Source organism: Panthera pardus, unplaced genomic scaffold, assembly GCF_024362965.1.
Source record: "Panthera pardus isolate Hobbes unplaced genomic scaffold, ASM2436296v1 HiC_scaffold_21, whole genome shotgun sequence".
Lineage (NCBI taxonomy): Eukaryota > Metazoa > Chordata > Mammalia > Carnivora > Felidae > Panthera > Panthera pardus.
In genome coordinates this window covers 38,736,483-38,752,441 of record NW_026526777.1, presented here as the reverse complement: position 1 = coordinate 38,752,441, position 15,959 = coordinate 38,736,483, and the positions used below count along the sequence as shown (strand labels likewise).

General features: G+C 37.2%; 1 protein-coding gene across 9 annotated transcripts in view; it reads right to left on the bottom strand.

Annotated features, from left to right (window-relative positions):
- RPS6KC1 (ribosomal protein S6 kinase C1) overlaps positions 1-15,959 on the bottom strand; it is a 317,536-nt gene that overhangs the window by 158,221 nt on the left and 143,356 nt on the right. For 8 of the 9 annotated variants that reach the window (XM_053909153.1, XM_019428567.2, XM_053909152.1 and 5 more), the window contains 2 exons: positions 10,690-12,285; positions 10,329-10,418 (listed from right to left, as the gene is read on the bottom strand). In XM_053909153.1, the coding sequence (XP_053765128.1) occupies positions 10,329-10,418; positions 10,690-12,285 (1,686 nt within the window). The remainder of the gene's footprint in view (positions 1-10,328; positions 10,419-10,689; positions 12,286-15,959) is intronic. The other variant, XM_019428585.2, reaches the window with a different exon arrangement.

Genomic DNA, 15,959 nt, shown 5'->3' with positions numbered 1-15,959 from the left:
TGAAAAACCTAGAAAGTGCATGTCAAACTCCCACTTTAAATAAAGACCAACCTTTCTACAAAGCTTCACGAAGATGAATCACCTTGCATTTTAAGCAATTTGGTACCCTCAACATCGCAAATTCAGAATTTACTTTTCTTTAAGGGTCTGTAACTATTATACTGCTTGGTCAGTAAGGGAGTCTGACAGTCTACGTTTAGCTCACTGATGGATTTGATAAGGCACGCTTCCAGTCTGAGGCCATCACTTGATTCTGTTCTGTGGTTTCTCACCAAGGGACCCACACAGGTCATGTCACCCTTCCCTGGACCCTTTTACTCACAACACGGTTGCCCAGACCCGCTGCAAAACCCTCCAGACAATTCCACAACCTCCCTCTGGCAGTATGTTCTTCTGTTGCTATCTTCCTTATAGGACACGGTGGGAAATAGGGTAAATTTTCTTAGTAGTTCACATATAGAGAAATTCTATCTTCTTTATTATTTTATTTTCAGAATAAGTATTTAAATATTTCTCCCACTTTCTTAACTATACTTGTTAAATAAACAGAATCTTAGAAGCCTCATTTCTTTTCACTCTCAAAGTTCTAGTAACTGTGGAACTCTTATTAAAAGATCATATAAAACTCAGTAAAAAAGTTGCAATGAAATTGCAACAATTGTTGCAAATAAAGTATTTATGTAATAGTCAAACCAACATTTAGATGCTGGAAGAATCTGTCACATAAATGATACAGCACTTTATCCAAATATCAGAATGATGGAACAATTTTAAAGGCACAGATCCATGCAATAAATTAAAATGATAATCAGTAATAAGCATATTTTGGGGGCAAAGGGAGATACAGTTTTCTAATGCCACAGGGTTTAAAAAAATTATGTTAAATATCTGACTTTAAGGATTCCAATTCTCACTTTTAGAAGAGAAACATAAACAACACAAGTACCTTATTAGCTTTTACGGTAAAAGAGAGATCTTTGGTGAAGAAGACAATATAAAAATTAATTAAGCCACAATGGCCTCCGATAGGAATAGAGAAAAGTGTAAAAAAAAAAAAATCTGATCTATCATTAGTGACATACTTGGACCAAGGAAAAGAACATCTTTCTTCGGCAATGAGCATTCATGTCAGCTAGGGCATGGAAACATTAGTACTGTGTTCCTACACAGACAGTCTTTCCCTGCAGCATCTGTTGCTAATTGAAAGGGACTAGAATTACAAAATTCTAGTCAATTTCTCTCACCAGCGCTTGCTGTGTATAAAGATTTTCTATGCAGGGGCTGAGCATTAGTCTTCCACTACAGCTGATGACTAAAGAACAAAGAGAAAGAAACACAGAAGAAAGCATTTTTTTTTTTTTTAATCCAACAATATATGGAACTAAATGGCAAGAAGAGAAACAGCTAAGCACATCTTTTGTTAGTTTGGTAAATTACAATTCTGTAAATACAACTATTCACCTGTAAAGGTCTATTAACATTCCAGTTAACCAACTGTATACGTGTTCTGTTTGGGTAGTCTCTTTGTTTACACAGGTCTTCAAAATTAATTATCGATACTATACCAATTATGTCCCTTATTTCTAGCTCCTAGGCACAGTGTCTGGAACACAGGAGGCACTTAATAAATGTTTGTTGAATAAATAGATCCTTCTTGTGTTCTGTGGCACTGCTCATTCAAGGCATTCAAAGCTTCTACTAAGGCCTCATCACATTCATTTTCCTTAAGTTCCATTGAGCACAGAGATCTCCATTCAGTCCTTTCGTACTTTTATATATGGTAGGCTAGAAAGTTTCAAACATTATCTAAAGCACACCCTGGCTGCTGAATGAAACACAGATTAAAGCAGGGTGAGAATGGAGGTCAGTCAGCTGATGACTACAGTAGTCCAGGCAAGAGATGACGGTGGCTTAAAGAGGGTGGTAGAACAGACGCCTTCCAGGGCACTTCTCTGCAGAGCGCAATGGCCGCTACAGTCTGCTCTGACATGGATAACATATGGCCAGGGGAAAAGCTGAAGAGCCCTGGGAGCGGGAAGAAGACAGGATTGGGAGGTAACTCATGGTTTCCCACGCCCCTGCTCCATGTGAGGAATCCAGGCACACAATCACATGAAATGTGCTACAAATGTGCAAGCTGGCTACAATATCTGGCTGCCAGTCTGGTGAGATAATTAGTATCACTATTGTTTTTAATGTTATCAAAACCAGTGCATCGTAGGACATCTACACTACTTAGTTTTCCCAAGGGTATTTATTATTTTAGATATAGAGACGATTTTTTTAAAGTTTCCTCAAACAAGACAAAATGTTGCAACTGAGAACAAAACTAAAAGCCCTATCAACCATGAGAGTGAAATTTCATTTTGGTTCCAGGTTTGAATGGTTTCTCTAATACCTATAAGCTAAATGATCAAAGTTTAGACATTTAAAGTTTAAAAGTCTGAAGGTGCACAACTGTTCAAAGAGAACACATATTTTAAAGGAAAGAATATGGACAGAAGAAAGGTACTTGCCTAAGGTTTCACATCTCTTAGGCAGATCTTAATTCTCAAAGTAATAGACTAGCTAGAGCCTGGAATTTGCACGTTTGTAGCCTATTATTTCAAAAGAGCATTTTGCTCCTTTTTTTCATATTTTATCCTACTTTAGAAAACGTTGGCTGCCCACTTCTCCATTCTACATTCCATAAAGTCCTCCAACATTGTGCTCCATTGATTATTCAAATGCCACATCTGTTGAGGAGCGTATATGAACTACTTAAAAGTTGTCAGTATCACGTGACTCGAATTCATTAGAATATTATCCAGAGAAGCCTGGTGACAGAGGCCAACACTTTCCAGAGAGAAGAGTCTACGGCAGCTGGGGCTCCGCTCTTCACAGCACCACACGGTGACAGGAGAAGCGTGCTGCCCTACCTCACACACACTAGCTTCCCTGGCTCATCCCAGGCTCTAGCCTTGCTTCCTGCCACCACCTCATTATTAATCCTTTGGTTTTCAGGTATTTTAATTACCTGAAGCCCTGGGCCAGTTGTATTGTGCAGACTTGGGACATAAAGACACATCCCACTCAGAGAATTCAGGCTAGACTTGACAAAATACTTAATTCTGCTTTTCTACCACTACCCAGCTCTGAATTTCTTGTTGTGGGGGTGACCTGGCAACATGTTCTGAGCATCCTGCAATGATCTGCGGAAGTTGGGTCAAAACTCCTTGATTTAACTTGATTCAGCAGTCCAGAGCCAAGAATTACCTGCTGGAGGGAGTTTATAGGTATCATTACACTACCGTCTTCTTGTGAGATAAAATAAGAAGTGGGTAACTACCATATGACTTCTGGTTGACTGATTATAATTATAATTCTGAGCTCTATACAATCTTGCTTACTCTCTCACCCTGCATTTCTAGTAGGGAAAAAAAAAAAAAAAACCAACAGCATGCTCCATTTTCCATTGATCATATCACAACAACTCCATTCTGAATAGCCATCGGGTGTCACAGTGTTACCCAACCAAAGCCATTAAAGTTGATTGATGAGAAAAAGGCTAACTGAAAATTGTGAAAATGACAGATGCAGCTCCCCCCACCACCACTGCTGTTGTCGTGTCAAGTAGGCAGGGCTTCGTGCACTGCTATTAAAGGGGCTCAAGGAACTCCGTTTGCTTTGTCATCCATTTTTTAAAACCTTAGCATTTTTAAACATTTATTTGAGGGTAGCATGTGTGAATAACTGCTCAGAAGGAGTAAGCCCTGGTTACTTCAGGGAGATTCAAATTGACAAGATTTTGCATGGTATAGGACCTGATGACTTGGTCAAAGGAGCTGGCCGATAGCTCTGGTGCATGATGTTTAAGACTCAGCATTATCTCTTCTGTGTTAAGTATCAGAGGCAAAAGATAGTTCTCTTTCTTCTTTATAATAATATACTAGTGAGGCCAAGTAACTGAATAGTTGCCAAAAATCAACTTAGACCTGAAAATCAAAAAGCAATTACAATGCAGCTATTACTCAAAACCACAAGTATCTAGTCTCTTGTTCCTCTTCTAAAAAACAATCTGCCCAAGATAATAAAGAAAAAGGTTTGGAGCAAATAAGAGGTTAAGGTTAACTTCTTTTTAATAATCTAAAGGTTGAGGTGACCCCCCATTCCCCGGTATATCAGGTACTATTACGAAATGTACGGAGATCTTGTATTTCACCTCTTCCGTATGAAAATATTACTAGTTCTTTGACTCTTACAAATTCTCTAGTTCTAATGGATGAAGAATTTCTTTTCATGACAAGAGCTAATGTGCTATTCACTAAGGTGCCAAATAGCAAGGATGGAACATTTTGCTATTACTCAGCCTCATTCCCACTGGTAGAGATAAATCACAATCTGTCCTGATGAGAGAAGTATGATTTCAGAATGGGTCTATTTCAGTATGGAGTGACCTTAACACAGAGGTGAAGGTAACTAGCCCATCACTGGGGGATGTGTGGAGGATCCAAGATACATCCTACCCAGGGACGGATCCCGAGGTTCCAGACCTTCAAGCCAGTATAAAGCAACTCTTTAATCTTTCCATCACGAGGGGTCTGCCTGAACAAGGTAAGATTTGCGTTGACTTGAAGCTCTTTTTGCTTATCCTAATATGACTATACTCATGGCACAAACTTCATCAGTATACAGGGATTAAGTGTATCAGAGAATTTTCCTCAGTGTAAACTTTTCACTATTCTATGGCAAACTTGAAAAGTTACTGGTTCTCCCAAAGAAGATATAGATTCGGTCTTTATGACAATAAGAACTAAAAACAAAGGATTAGAAGTACTTGCTAATTGTTAAAGGAAAATGTTAAAACATCTAATATGTACAAGAGAGTTACTGTTGAAGTTTTGCTGAAGGGTAAATCAAACAAAAGAATCAGTGTTTGAAACATAATGTTTAAATATTAACCACAAATATTTTACTCTCAAAATTATTTCTATAGCTCCCTCTTGCCTTTTTCTTCTTTCTCCTTTGGGAAAAAAATTTTTAAAAGCCTACACCAGGGATACAACCATATTTCCTGGTTAGACCATTATTAGTTCAAACTATGTATCTATATTCATTTGAGTTCTCTCTCAACTTCACATTCCTAAAATAGATCACTCATGCTTGCTGAAGTTACCCAGGACCCAAACATTCTCAGATCCAAATGATTCTTTCTTCTTTAAACAATTTTGTTTGTGGAGAATCTTGGCAATCAAATTTCACCCTACTCAAAAAGTGTCTTGGCTTCTCTCCTCCATATGAAAATACTTTCCATAAATCCCTCATTTCTGCATAATACATATTATATAAATACCTTACAAATGAGTACAGGTATACACTTAGAAAGTCCTCCAAGTGAAATAATTATTTTAACCCTACTAATATTAGACAAGAAATCAGTATGTAACCTTGGGGGAGAAATTCTTGCCTTAATAAAATAAACTTGAATTCTGACTGCATTTTGTGTAAGAACAGTATTAGATGATTTGACATCTGTGTTATTTTTTATACCCTACAAATCTATTTGGCTAGTAATAAATTAAGGTCTAGGAAGTCTTAAATAACATGCCCAAGGTCATGCAATGAGTTAACGGCTGATGTGGGACAAATATTGAAGTTTGGTCATTCTTAATTCTGCCTTAATATTCTAAATCTTAAACTTAATGATGGCCTCATGATATTTTAAACCATCCATGGTCTGAGTCCTAGATCTAATTATCAAATACATAACTACGACATAGAGTACCATGCTTAAAAAAGCAACAAATGACATGTAAGACCCATTTATGAAAAAGGGCAGAGGAGACTACCCCCAAAAAATATATTCATAGCCTATTTGATAAAGTCAGGCTAGAAGAGCAAAGGGTGGTAGTAAATAAATGTCATGCTCTAAAACTGAATTTTACAGATAGTTTCAGCATGATTTTTCTATGTTTCACTTTTCACCGTCAGCTGTGAGCTGTTTCCAAGTGTGAAATCGCCTAAGAGAGGAAGCAAAGCTGTCATTTGACATCTGGGAGCGTGGAGATTGGGCTGCAGTAAAAAGCATTTTGGACTTCTTCAATTTACACACATATTCACCTATAAATTCTCAAGTCTGAAAAGTATTCAACGAGAAATATCAATGTAAATTTCAAGCATTTATAAAGGCTCATAGTGGAGTGGAAAATAAAGGTGAAGGACACACTCTGATAGGTACCATATCAACTTGTGAAGACTGGAATGAGAAACTTAAGTGATTCAATTAGCATAATAACAAACATATCAACAATTTTACTCACTTGCCTTAGATTGCATATTAAACTTTCAAATACAGTCTTTTGTGCTTTATATGCTTAATATTAGAGGTTCTATTTCCTAGCTGCTTTTTTTTACGATGAGAGTCAAGACTTAAAAAAATACTGGTAAAAAAAAAAAAAAATACTTTCTTGACACTTTATTCTTCCTTTATACTTAAAATGCTGCAACAAAAATTTATTCTACATTATGGTAAATCGTTTCAATGATAAAGCACATAAAATCCTTTGTGTGTGTGGTATACACAGATACAGAAAGAAAATCAGAGTAATGACAAGGAAGTCCTCTAGAGAAGAATAATCAATTTACTCCAGTTTTTATTCTATAACCTCTCACAACGAAAAACAGGAGAACCTGTCTGTAGGGCTCTTAATAAAGTATCTAAAAAGCTCCCAATATGGAAACCAGGCAGTGTTATGTTTATATTCCTATGCTATACCATCTATTCCCACTCCGGGGGTCTGTTTCTTTACTCTCTGTCTTCCTGAACTCTGTCCTGTGTTTCTCTGGTATGAAAGGAACCCATTTACCATGAATGATGTTTATTTAAAACACAACCTTTCTAGAGAATCATCCTAGATAATCTAAGGATACAAAGTGAACCTAAAAGGAATGATTTCTACTTTGAAAACAGGGCTGGGTTTGATCAGTGAATTCGTATTCTCAAGACCCTCTTGATAGGCCTGCAGCTGCAGCCATTTATTTGCTGGCTTTTTCACAGATGTAGACAGAGAAAGCTCATTGGTTTTTGTCTTTTTGTTACTGGACTTGTTTTCCTTAATATAAAAAAAGTGGTAACTTTTTAAAAAAGTTCTTCAGGTCATTGTGGAAACTTGTGAATGTCAGATATCCTTGGTAGTATGCAGTGCTGAAACGACCATGACTTTTTAAAATCTAAGATCGCAAAGTTGGCAGAAACTTTACTTAAATAACAGAAGGTGATCATTTGCATTTCAAAATTTATCTATCTTGCTTTTCCCCTCAATTAGACCAAAACATGTTGATTCACAGGTTTCTGTGTGTGTGTGTTTTCTTTTTTAAACTTATTTATAGAGCAGAATAATGGCCCCCCTGCTAGTTTGGCATGTGCTCAAGTTTCTGTCCGTGTAAATCGAATCTGTTACTGGAAATTTTTCTCAAAATATGAAGGCACATCATCCACAAGATGAAAAGATACATTGCTGATATTATAAAGTACAGGGCAGGTGGATAATGTTTTTAGGACAAAAATGTGATAAGGATTCCCAGGAGGGAGGAGTGGTCGGGGTAGAGGCTGCATGCTGTTTAAACAGAAGTGGGTCGTTCTCATCACGATCTTATGACAACTTTACTTTCTAACCAAACATCAGCTGCTGGACGTGCCTTAGAGTTACTCGGACAATAATACTAAGGTTAGAATTAGAAAATGGAAGGGCAGAGGGGATGTGGGAGAGAATTACTGCAACCCTTAGTGTTTCTAAGAGTAGAGCAAAAGATGACTAAGTACTCTGTGTCCCCACGCGTTAATGGATTTGCGACTTTTAAGCATTGAAACATTAGCATATTAGCACTGTTCCCACCCTTTGGGGGGGAAACACTATTTATAGTGTTCATCAGTAGCACTGCTGTTCACTTTTGAAACAAACAGTAATTTACAATTTTTGGTTCCAGTTCCCCTTGCATTGTAAGCTAGGTGTGGGAGAACCCGGACACTTAACGGAGTTCTGTAACTCTGGGTTTACAATCATCTACATTACAAGGCTAGCTCTACTTTTCAGTTAAGGCCATTACTGGTTTTATTTTCCCCTGTTGATGAAACAAATTAATAGGTCCCAAAAATAGAAGAGACTTTCTACATCGTTCAATGCATGATATAATGCTAGGGCACTTTTGCAACTCACAAAGCTTGAAAGTACAATTCTTTCACGCAAATAATTAAAACAAAGCCCTTCTTCAGACAGCTTTTCTCAAATGTTAGTGAAGGACAACCTGGAAAATGACAGCAAAAATCCATTAATGGTAGACTGCCACCTGCTGGTAAACTATGAGAACTGTGATTTGTGGGGAAAGGTTTAAAAATAAAAATAGGGAACCGATCTGGATTAAATTTGCTGTTTCGAGTACACAAAATTACAAGTATCTATTTGTTGATGAATGTAGTATAGTTTTGTTAAACACATATTAAAATGTTCAGGTGGTCAACATGCTGTGAATGTTAAAGTAAACATCGTACGTTGAAGAAACAATTCTGCTAGAACGCCAAAGCATAACCTTACAGTTTTCGAGAAGAAAGTGACAATAAAAATAGGAAATAAGGAGTCAGTTATAAACACTAAACAATGCCTCATCACATCTGGTTTGATGTGAGGTTTATCCTGCACTTCACTTCTGGATTTAACAGGTTTCATCTAAAAGAACTCCCAGATTTGGAGCGTGTGGGTGGTTTAGTTGGTTGAGTGTCTGACTTTTAATCCACGCTCAGGTCACAATCTCATGATTTGTGAGTTCGAGCCCCGGGTCGGACTGTCAGGCTATCAGTGCAGAGCCTGCTTGGAATTCTCTCTCCTTTTCTCTCTGCCCCTATTCCACTCATGCTTGCTCTCTCTCTCCCTCTCTCTCTCTCAAAATAAATAAATAAACCTAAAAGAAGTCCCACATTTAATTTTGATCCTTAAGCCTCCAAATTCATTACAATTAATATATGTATTTATGTACACTGGCACCTAAGATGTTATTTATCAAACTATAGAAGGGGGTGAGTGTTTAAAAAAAGAACCAGATAACCATAATAAAGTGATTTCACATTGAAATTATTTTTGTTATCCCATTAACTAAATCATACTAATAAGGCTTCAAAAAACAGCATAATATTATCTACTTGAGAGAAACAAAAAACGGAGGCATGCTCTATTGCCCCTAGGAAGAAATAAAATCAAACACCCCTAATTTGAGGGAAGAAAGAGGAAAAGAAACAGAACGCTAAGAAAAAAAAAAACCAAATCACGTTTTCAGGAAACAGTTTTGGGATATTTGCTTTGCAGGCTGAAAAACTTAGCTATTCCCCAATCCAGGAGTAATTCTTAACAATGAAGGTTGTAACTTAAAACAATATAGCTCTTTCAATCCTAATTATAATCACTTCCCATTATGCAGGGAAACAATGTTAGCATCAATAATACACTGGTTAGCTAGGAAGCGTTAAATACTGTATTAATCAACAACTAAGCAGATCATGTCACCATAATCAGCTTGAACCTCCTTTGAAAGCCAGTGGGGTGACAAGTGAAGTAACTTGGACTATCCAAAGAGGCTGAGAGCCGGGCAAAAGGTGAACGAACTTTGGATTCAAATATAGCCCCATCTGCACTGACAGAAAGACACTCACACAAATCCAATTCATATGCTTACGTGACCTGTAATTATCAGCAAAGGATATAACACCCCCCGAAATAAAGCTCTAATTTAAAAAAAAAAAATAAAGACAATACAGTAAGAGCAAGAGAAATCTGTTGTGTTGAGTATTTGGCTAAACTGGCTATTTTAAAGCAAGAAAAACATGCTTCCTAAAATGTCTCAAATACAGAGAGAACTCTAAAATCTGCTCTGCATGCCAGGGCACCTCATCACTGAAGTCACAGTACTGCATTTTTTAAAAGTCCATATTTTATCCACTTTTCTCCTTGGGAATTTTACCCCTGTAGTTGGCTACCTCTCACATCTTAATAAAACCATCCACTGAAAGAGGTTCGGGGTATTCAAAGGTCCTTCTAAACACTGAGAAGTTAAGACACTTCTAAGACAGAATTAACTGTCTCTCCTAAGAGAAGTACAAGCCCATGTAACAACAAATACACACACACACCCCTCTAGAATATACAATGGTTTCTTCCCCCAACTTTCTTTTTTTGAAGGATTTGAGAGATACCCAAACCCAACACCTATGTGAACCGCTAGAGAAAAATACAACTTTTATAAGGAAAAGAGAGAGGCGGACCTACTTTTTCAAGCGAAACATTTTAAGAGATTGCTCTAACCTGGGGCACAGTACATTCTCTCCATGGCATCACTGTCACAGGAATCTTCAACCTCGCTCCACCTGCTAAAATACGTTAGCTGAATGTGTCCTAAAAACAAAACGACAGGAGAAATCAAAACATTTTTCTCTTCCATTTTCTGCAGAAGTGAACTGTAATTACTCCTTTTGTAGCTAAAAACAGTATCATTAAGAATAATGGCATCATTAAGTACTAGAAGCTATTACTGGGGGTGAATTTGCCGCACTGATAATGAAGCTCTAGACAGGAAATGAAGATACTAATTACAAGATAAAACGCCTACTCAGTTAATTGGAAGCAACAGCGAATAAAAAGAAATGCATTTGCAAAAGTTCCTGACCTCTATCATTCAATAAGATGTTGTTTGGGTTCAAATCGCGGCACACAATTCCCTCTCTATGTAAAGCATCAAGGGCTACCACCATTTCAGCTGCCCATCTTTGAATGCAGCCCTCGGGGATGTAAAACCTGGAGTTTAGTGCTAATTTTTTATCAAGGTCCTCAAAAATCTGATGTATTTCCTTGTCTCCTTCTAGTGCTAATCCACTCTCTCCCTTAGTCTCTGAGTCTCTCTGAAACAAAGTCAGTTCCTCTTTAGCCAAATCCTCAGTTTGATCTGTAAACAGCAACACTTCTTCAGTTTTTAAAGTGTCTGTGTTTACATTATATTCATTAGCACCTGAGAGTGGGTTAGAAATACGGAATATGCTTTCTTCTGTGTTGGCTGCAGTGACTGCAGACTCAACCGCTCCAGGTCCTTGGAACTTAGGATCCGAGCTGTGTAACAAAGACATGTCTCCTGAACTACTGTGATCACCGGCTGTCACAAACAACATCCCAAGATCCCCCGGTGCGCTGTGTTTCTCTGCTATACTATGGGATTTAGGCCTGGAGGGATCACTCAATTCCTCTGTGCCATTTTCCTCACTTGCTTGGCGTTGTTCAGTACTAAGCCTGAGGCATAAAACATCAGGGGCTTCCAACAATTTACTTTCAATTATGCCTATATTAGTCTGTGTAAACGGAGTGGGTCCCATTGCTTCACCGTCTTTGATGGGCTCCAGTTCACCAGGTAGATTTACAAGGAGATCGGGCCTTCCTTCATCAGTGCCGATGACATCATCAAAAGCAGCATCTTTAAAAGAAATAACTGGGACAGAGTCATCTGAGCCCCTGCTAATGGTGTCCTGAGCTATAAACTCTACCTTGCTTTCGCTAGTACTGAAACCCCTGGAAGTGCCGTCTCCATCTGGAAGAGTGAAAAATGGTTTCAAAGGCTCTGACTTTAGACTATACAATTTTTCTCCAAAATCAAGGCCTAGGAGTTCACTAGTGCTATCCTTACTGTCTATTCTAAAGAATTCCATGGGGCTGTTTTTAGATCTACTAAGGGAATCGGACGTTCTTGGAGAACTATCTGCTTCTAGGTCATCATCTCCAGCAAAGAACTTCAGCTCGTGAGCTATGTGCTGGGTGCTGGGGCTGCCACTGTCAGCAGCAAGGTGTGCTGGGAAGCTTTCGATAACTCTGGGATCAACAGCATTCCCTCCGATCTTCACGAAAGGCTCCTCATTCAAGGACCCTGGCTCAATCTTTTCTTGCCCATATTCATTGCATAGGGTCAGATAACTAGTGGTACATTCCTCTTCTGAACTTGAGCCAGAATCTGGCCATTTTGGAGAGCTATCTTGGCCTTCTTCGTCTTGGTTGCTATCATCTTGAGAGCTTGGAGTAAGACTAGTCTTCAGAGGCAGAACTTTAAGCATCGTTCCACCATCGCTTCCTCTGGATTCAAAGCTGCTGCTGTCCTGAGGACTAGAAGTTGGCTGTTGCAGGTGAACTTTAGTGAGTGCAGATTTTTTCACTTCCCCGATGTCAAAGCTTTCTTCAGGACTTCTGTTTAGAAACTTACTGATATATGACCAGAGTTTGCCACCTGTGAACAAGTATAACCAAAAAAATTTTTAAGATCCCCAAATTAATGGTTACTTATTGAAGCCAAAAGAAAAACCAAAAGCATTCTAATAATCAATCAAAAGCAAGTCAGCAATATCCATTAATATCAAGTATGCTATAAAACAAGCATTTTAATAAAATGTATTTTTTTTGTGATTGCTGACTGGTGAGTATAGTTTTAAACCTATCTCCTGATATCAATTATTTTTTAAATGACAACCTATTTCTTCCTTTGAAATTATTTTAACAAATACTAATAGGAAATCCCACAGCTAGAACACTGCTGTAAATATGATTTAGCTGTTGGAACGTGTGATTATGTTCTGAGCTGTTTATATAATAATTTTTTCAAGCATGGCCCCTTGGTCAAGTGGAAATACATAAATTTAAGTGCTGCTTAAAACTGTATATACTATAGTGTGTGTGTGTGGGGGGGGGGGGGGGGGGGATCAGCAATATTATTCCATTTTAAAATGCCCAGTCCAAGATTAGAGGGGAGATATGGCATCTGGTATATAATTATGCCATTATAAATGACATATTAATAACATTTTCCCCATTTTCTCCCTTCCCCACACACGTCACGTATGGAAGAAGACCAAGTAAACCAGCTGAGGAAAATTAATTGGGTATTAATGGGGCAGGCTACTGCAATTCTGATTCTATATTCTGATATATATCAGAAACCTATAACAGTAAAATCATGAAAATCAATTTCACAGAAATCATAGAAATCAAATCAACACAAAGCAATCCAATGTTTTACCAGCAATACTTGTTAGGTAGTTGTTTCGCTTTACTTTTCTTTTGTTTTAACCATTAAAAACTCAGCCCGTTTCACTCATTAGAATCTTTGAATAAATAACTATAATAAGTATCAAAAACCCATCAAAGCTTTACTGTATTGCAAGAAGAAAGAACAGTTCAATTTGATCCAGAAATCTGATAAACAATAATTGCAGAAGCATACTTTGTGAAGATACAACTGTATCTTCCAAAAATGGGAAATAATGTGTTAAACATGAATCCCCTCTATTAACATGGAAAAGGCAATTTTTTTCAGCACATTTTTAATGTCTTTATTAAGCATCCTATACCAAGAGTAACATTCGTAAGAGAAATAATTACTGACAGTCAATTATATCTATAAAAAGGTAAGTGGAAGCATCCAAAAAACGCTTTTTTGTACACTGCCTTTTCATTTCATTTAGAGGGACTCAGTAAATACATAAAGCACCCAGTACTGTGCCTGCTATCGAGTAAATGTGCAGTAAAGGTTAGCTGTTACAATATTAATCCTAAGATATTCAGACATCCTCTCTACCAGTGACCTAGTTAACAGCCTTCTCCCATTTTGATAATAATTAGTAGTATTGGACATTAGGGCATTTAACTTTTCACTCTCATTCTTTTCTTGGCTAACTTTCTGTCTTCACTAGGTTATACTTAGTGTTTCATATCTCCCCAGAGTCAAATTAAAATTTAAGGGTTCATATATAGCTTTGAAACACATTCACAAAAGACGGCATGCATTGATTCCATCTTTTTTTTTTTTTTAGTTTTTTGACAACAATAACCACATTCCTCTTATCACAAACACCTCTATTGTGGCACACTGACAATAAAGCCTGAACCTGAAGCTGGAATTCCTGTATGCAATCCAACTATAACAACGTGTGTTGTTTTCAGTTCTCCTAGATGGGGACTACTGTGAGGACAGGACCGTCTTTTTCATCTTTCTCTGTCTACTGCCTGATCAGTGCACAGGACATGGCAGGCATTCAGTCAGTGGCTGGCATTCTTTAACTCAGATGGTAACTCATCAGAATGTGATGTGCCATCACAAAGCAGACAGTCTCTGTAGTCACAAAGTTCCAGAAATAGCAAGACACAGTCAAGTTCCAAGAAAAGTTTCATTCATTCTTAGGCCAATTTCACCTAGATGAACTGCTGAAATCTAAAATTCAATATGCTTAAATTCTTTCTTCTTGCCCCCAGATCACTTCCTCTTTCTGACCTCTAAGCCATTCTGGCACAAAAGCTTTGGACCAAACTTAAGATTATTTTTTCCTCCCTTGTTCTTTCTACATCTGACAAGTTTCCAAGTCCTATAGGATATACCCATAAGGTTTCACATAACGTTTCACATAGTCTTCCTCTTCCATTGATTCCTTTGGCCATTCTCCTTGGAATAACTTTATAGTTACAACCAGATTCCTGCTTTAACTCCTTCCTGTATCACTCTATCATACTAACTGCTGCCCAGTGAATCTTCCACTTTAGCACAGATCTTACATCATTTCTCCATTCAAGAACCCAAATCCCCTCGACCCCCTGAATGATATACCAGCTCCAGAGAGGCACTGAACTCCTCAGTAATACAGTGTGTCAAGCTATGATTTGGTTCTCCCCCTCAACTCATCAAATACTTCATCTGAATTGGATTTCTCCAAATATAACCCATGCTGGGCTTTTGCTCAAACTATACCTATCACTTAAAGAATTTACTTTCTTATTAGTTTGTCCAACATCTGCTTGTCAAAATCCCAACTATTCTTGACAGCCTCTCAGAATTTGTTTTCTTTTACCAATTTTTTTGATATCCCCTCAGCAGATATGACTCCTATCTTCTCTGAGTTTTTTACATCACTTAGTCCCTCTTACAACATTTAAAATATTCTATTTCACATTAATATTACTTTTATGCCTTTATCATCTTCTTTACCAGACCACAAGGAGAGGATTCTGCCTAGCATATAAAATAATATGTATTAAATAAGTATTTATTAAATTGGGTTATAGAAAGATGGTATCCTTCCAAGTATTTTGAAAACCTTTCAAGAATAAGGGTCTATAAATATTAATAATGTCATTATTTTTTATCATACTTTCTTCCTATTTTAAAACAAATATATGGCTTCATTATAAATAATTTAAATAAAGAAAAAGAAAAAGAAAAATATACAAATCACCTAGAAACACCATTAACTATTTGTACATTTATTTTCAGGCTTTTTATTTGTGACTAACATCACATCATGAACATTTTCTAATTTTCATGAGACTATGAACTTGAATGGGCTATACAGCATATCCATGGGATAGATGTTCATCTATTGTTGGACATTTACATTGTTTCCAATCTTTTACTATTAGAATTAAAATAGTATGTACCTTCACATGGAAGTATTTGACATCTCTGACAATTTCATCAATATAGAATACCAGAAATGCAAGTACTAGATCAAAAAGCATGAATATTTTTAATGCTTCTGTTATGTGTTATGACGCTATTTACAGAAAGGCTGTACCCAAATCCACTCCCATAAGCACTGTGTATTAATGCCATCTTCATAGCAACTTGCCTATATTGGATATTACCAAGTTGACCGATTTGATTAATCAAATATGGCATCTCCCTTAATTTCCATTCTTTTCATTATTACATAGAATTTTTAAATGTGATGGTTGACACTTTCTTTATAAAATTTATTCCTAGCCTAAACAAGCATCCTAAAGTAGACTGTAAAAACTGCATTTTTCAAGAGAAAACAAAACTGTTTTAGCCCTTTCCCATTGTTTGCTAGGTACCCAGGTAAACTTAATGCTTGATATGGAGCTATGGAAACAAAACTTGAGTCCTATCCCATATTT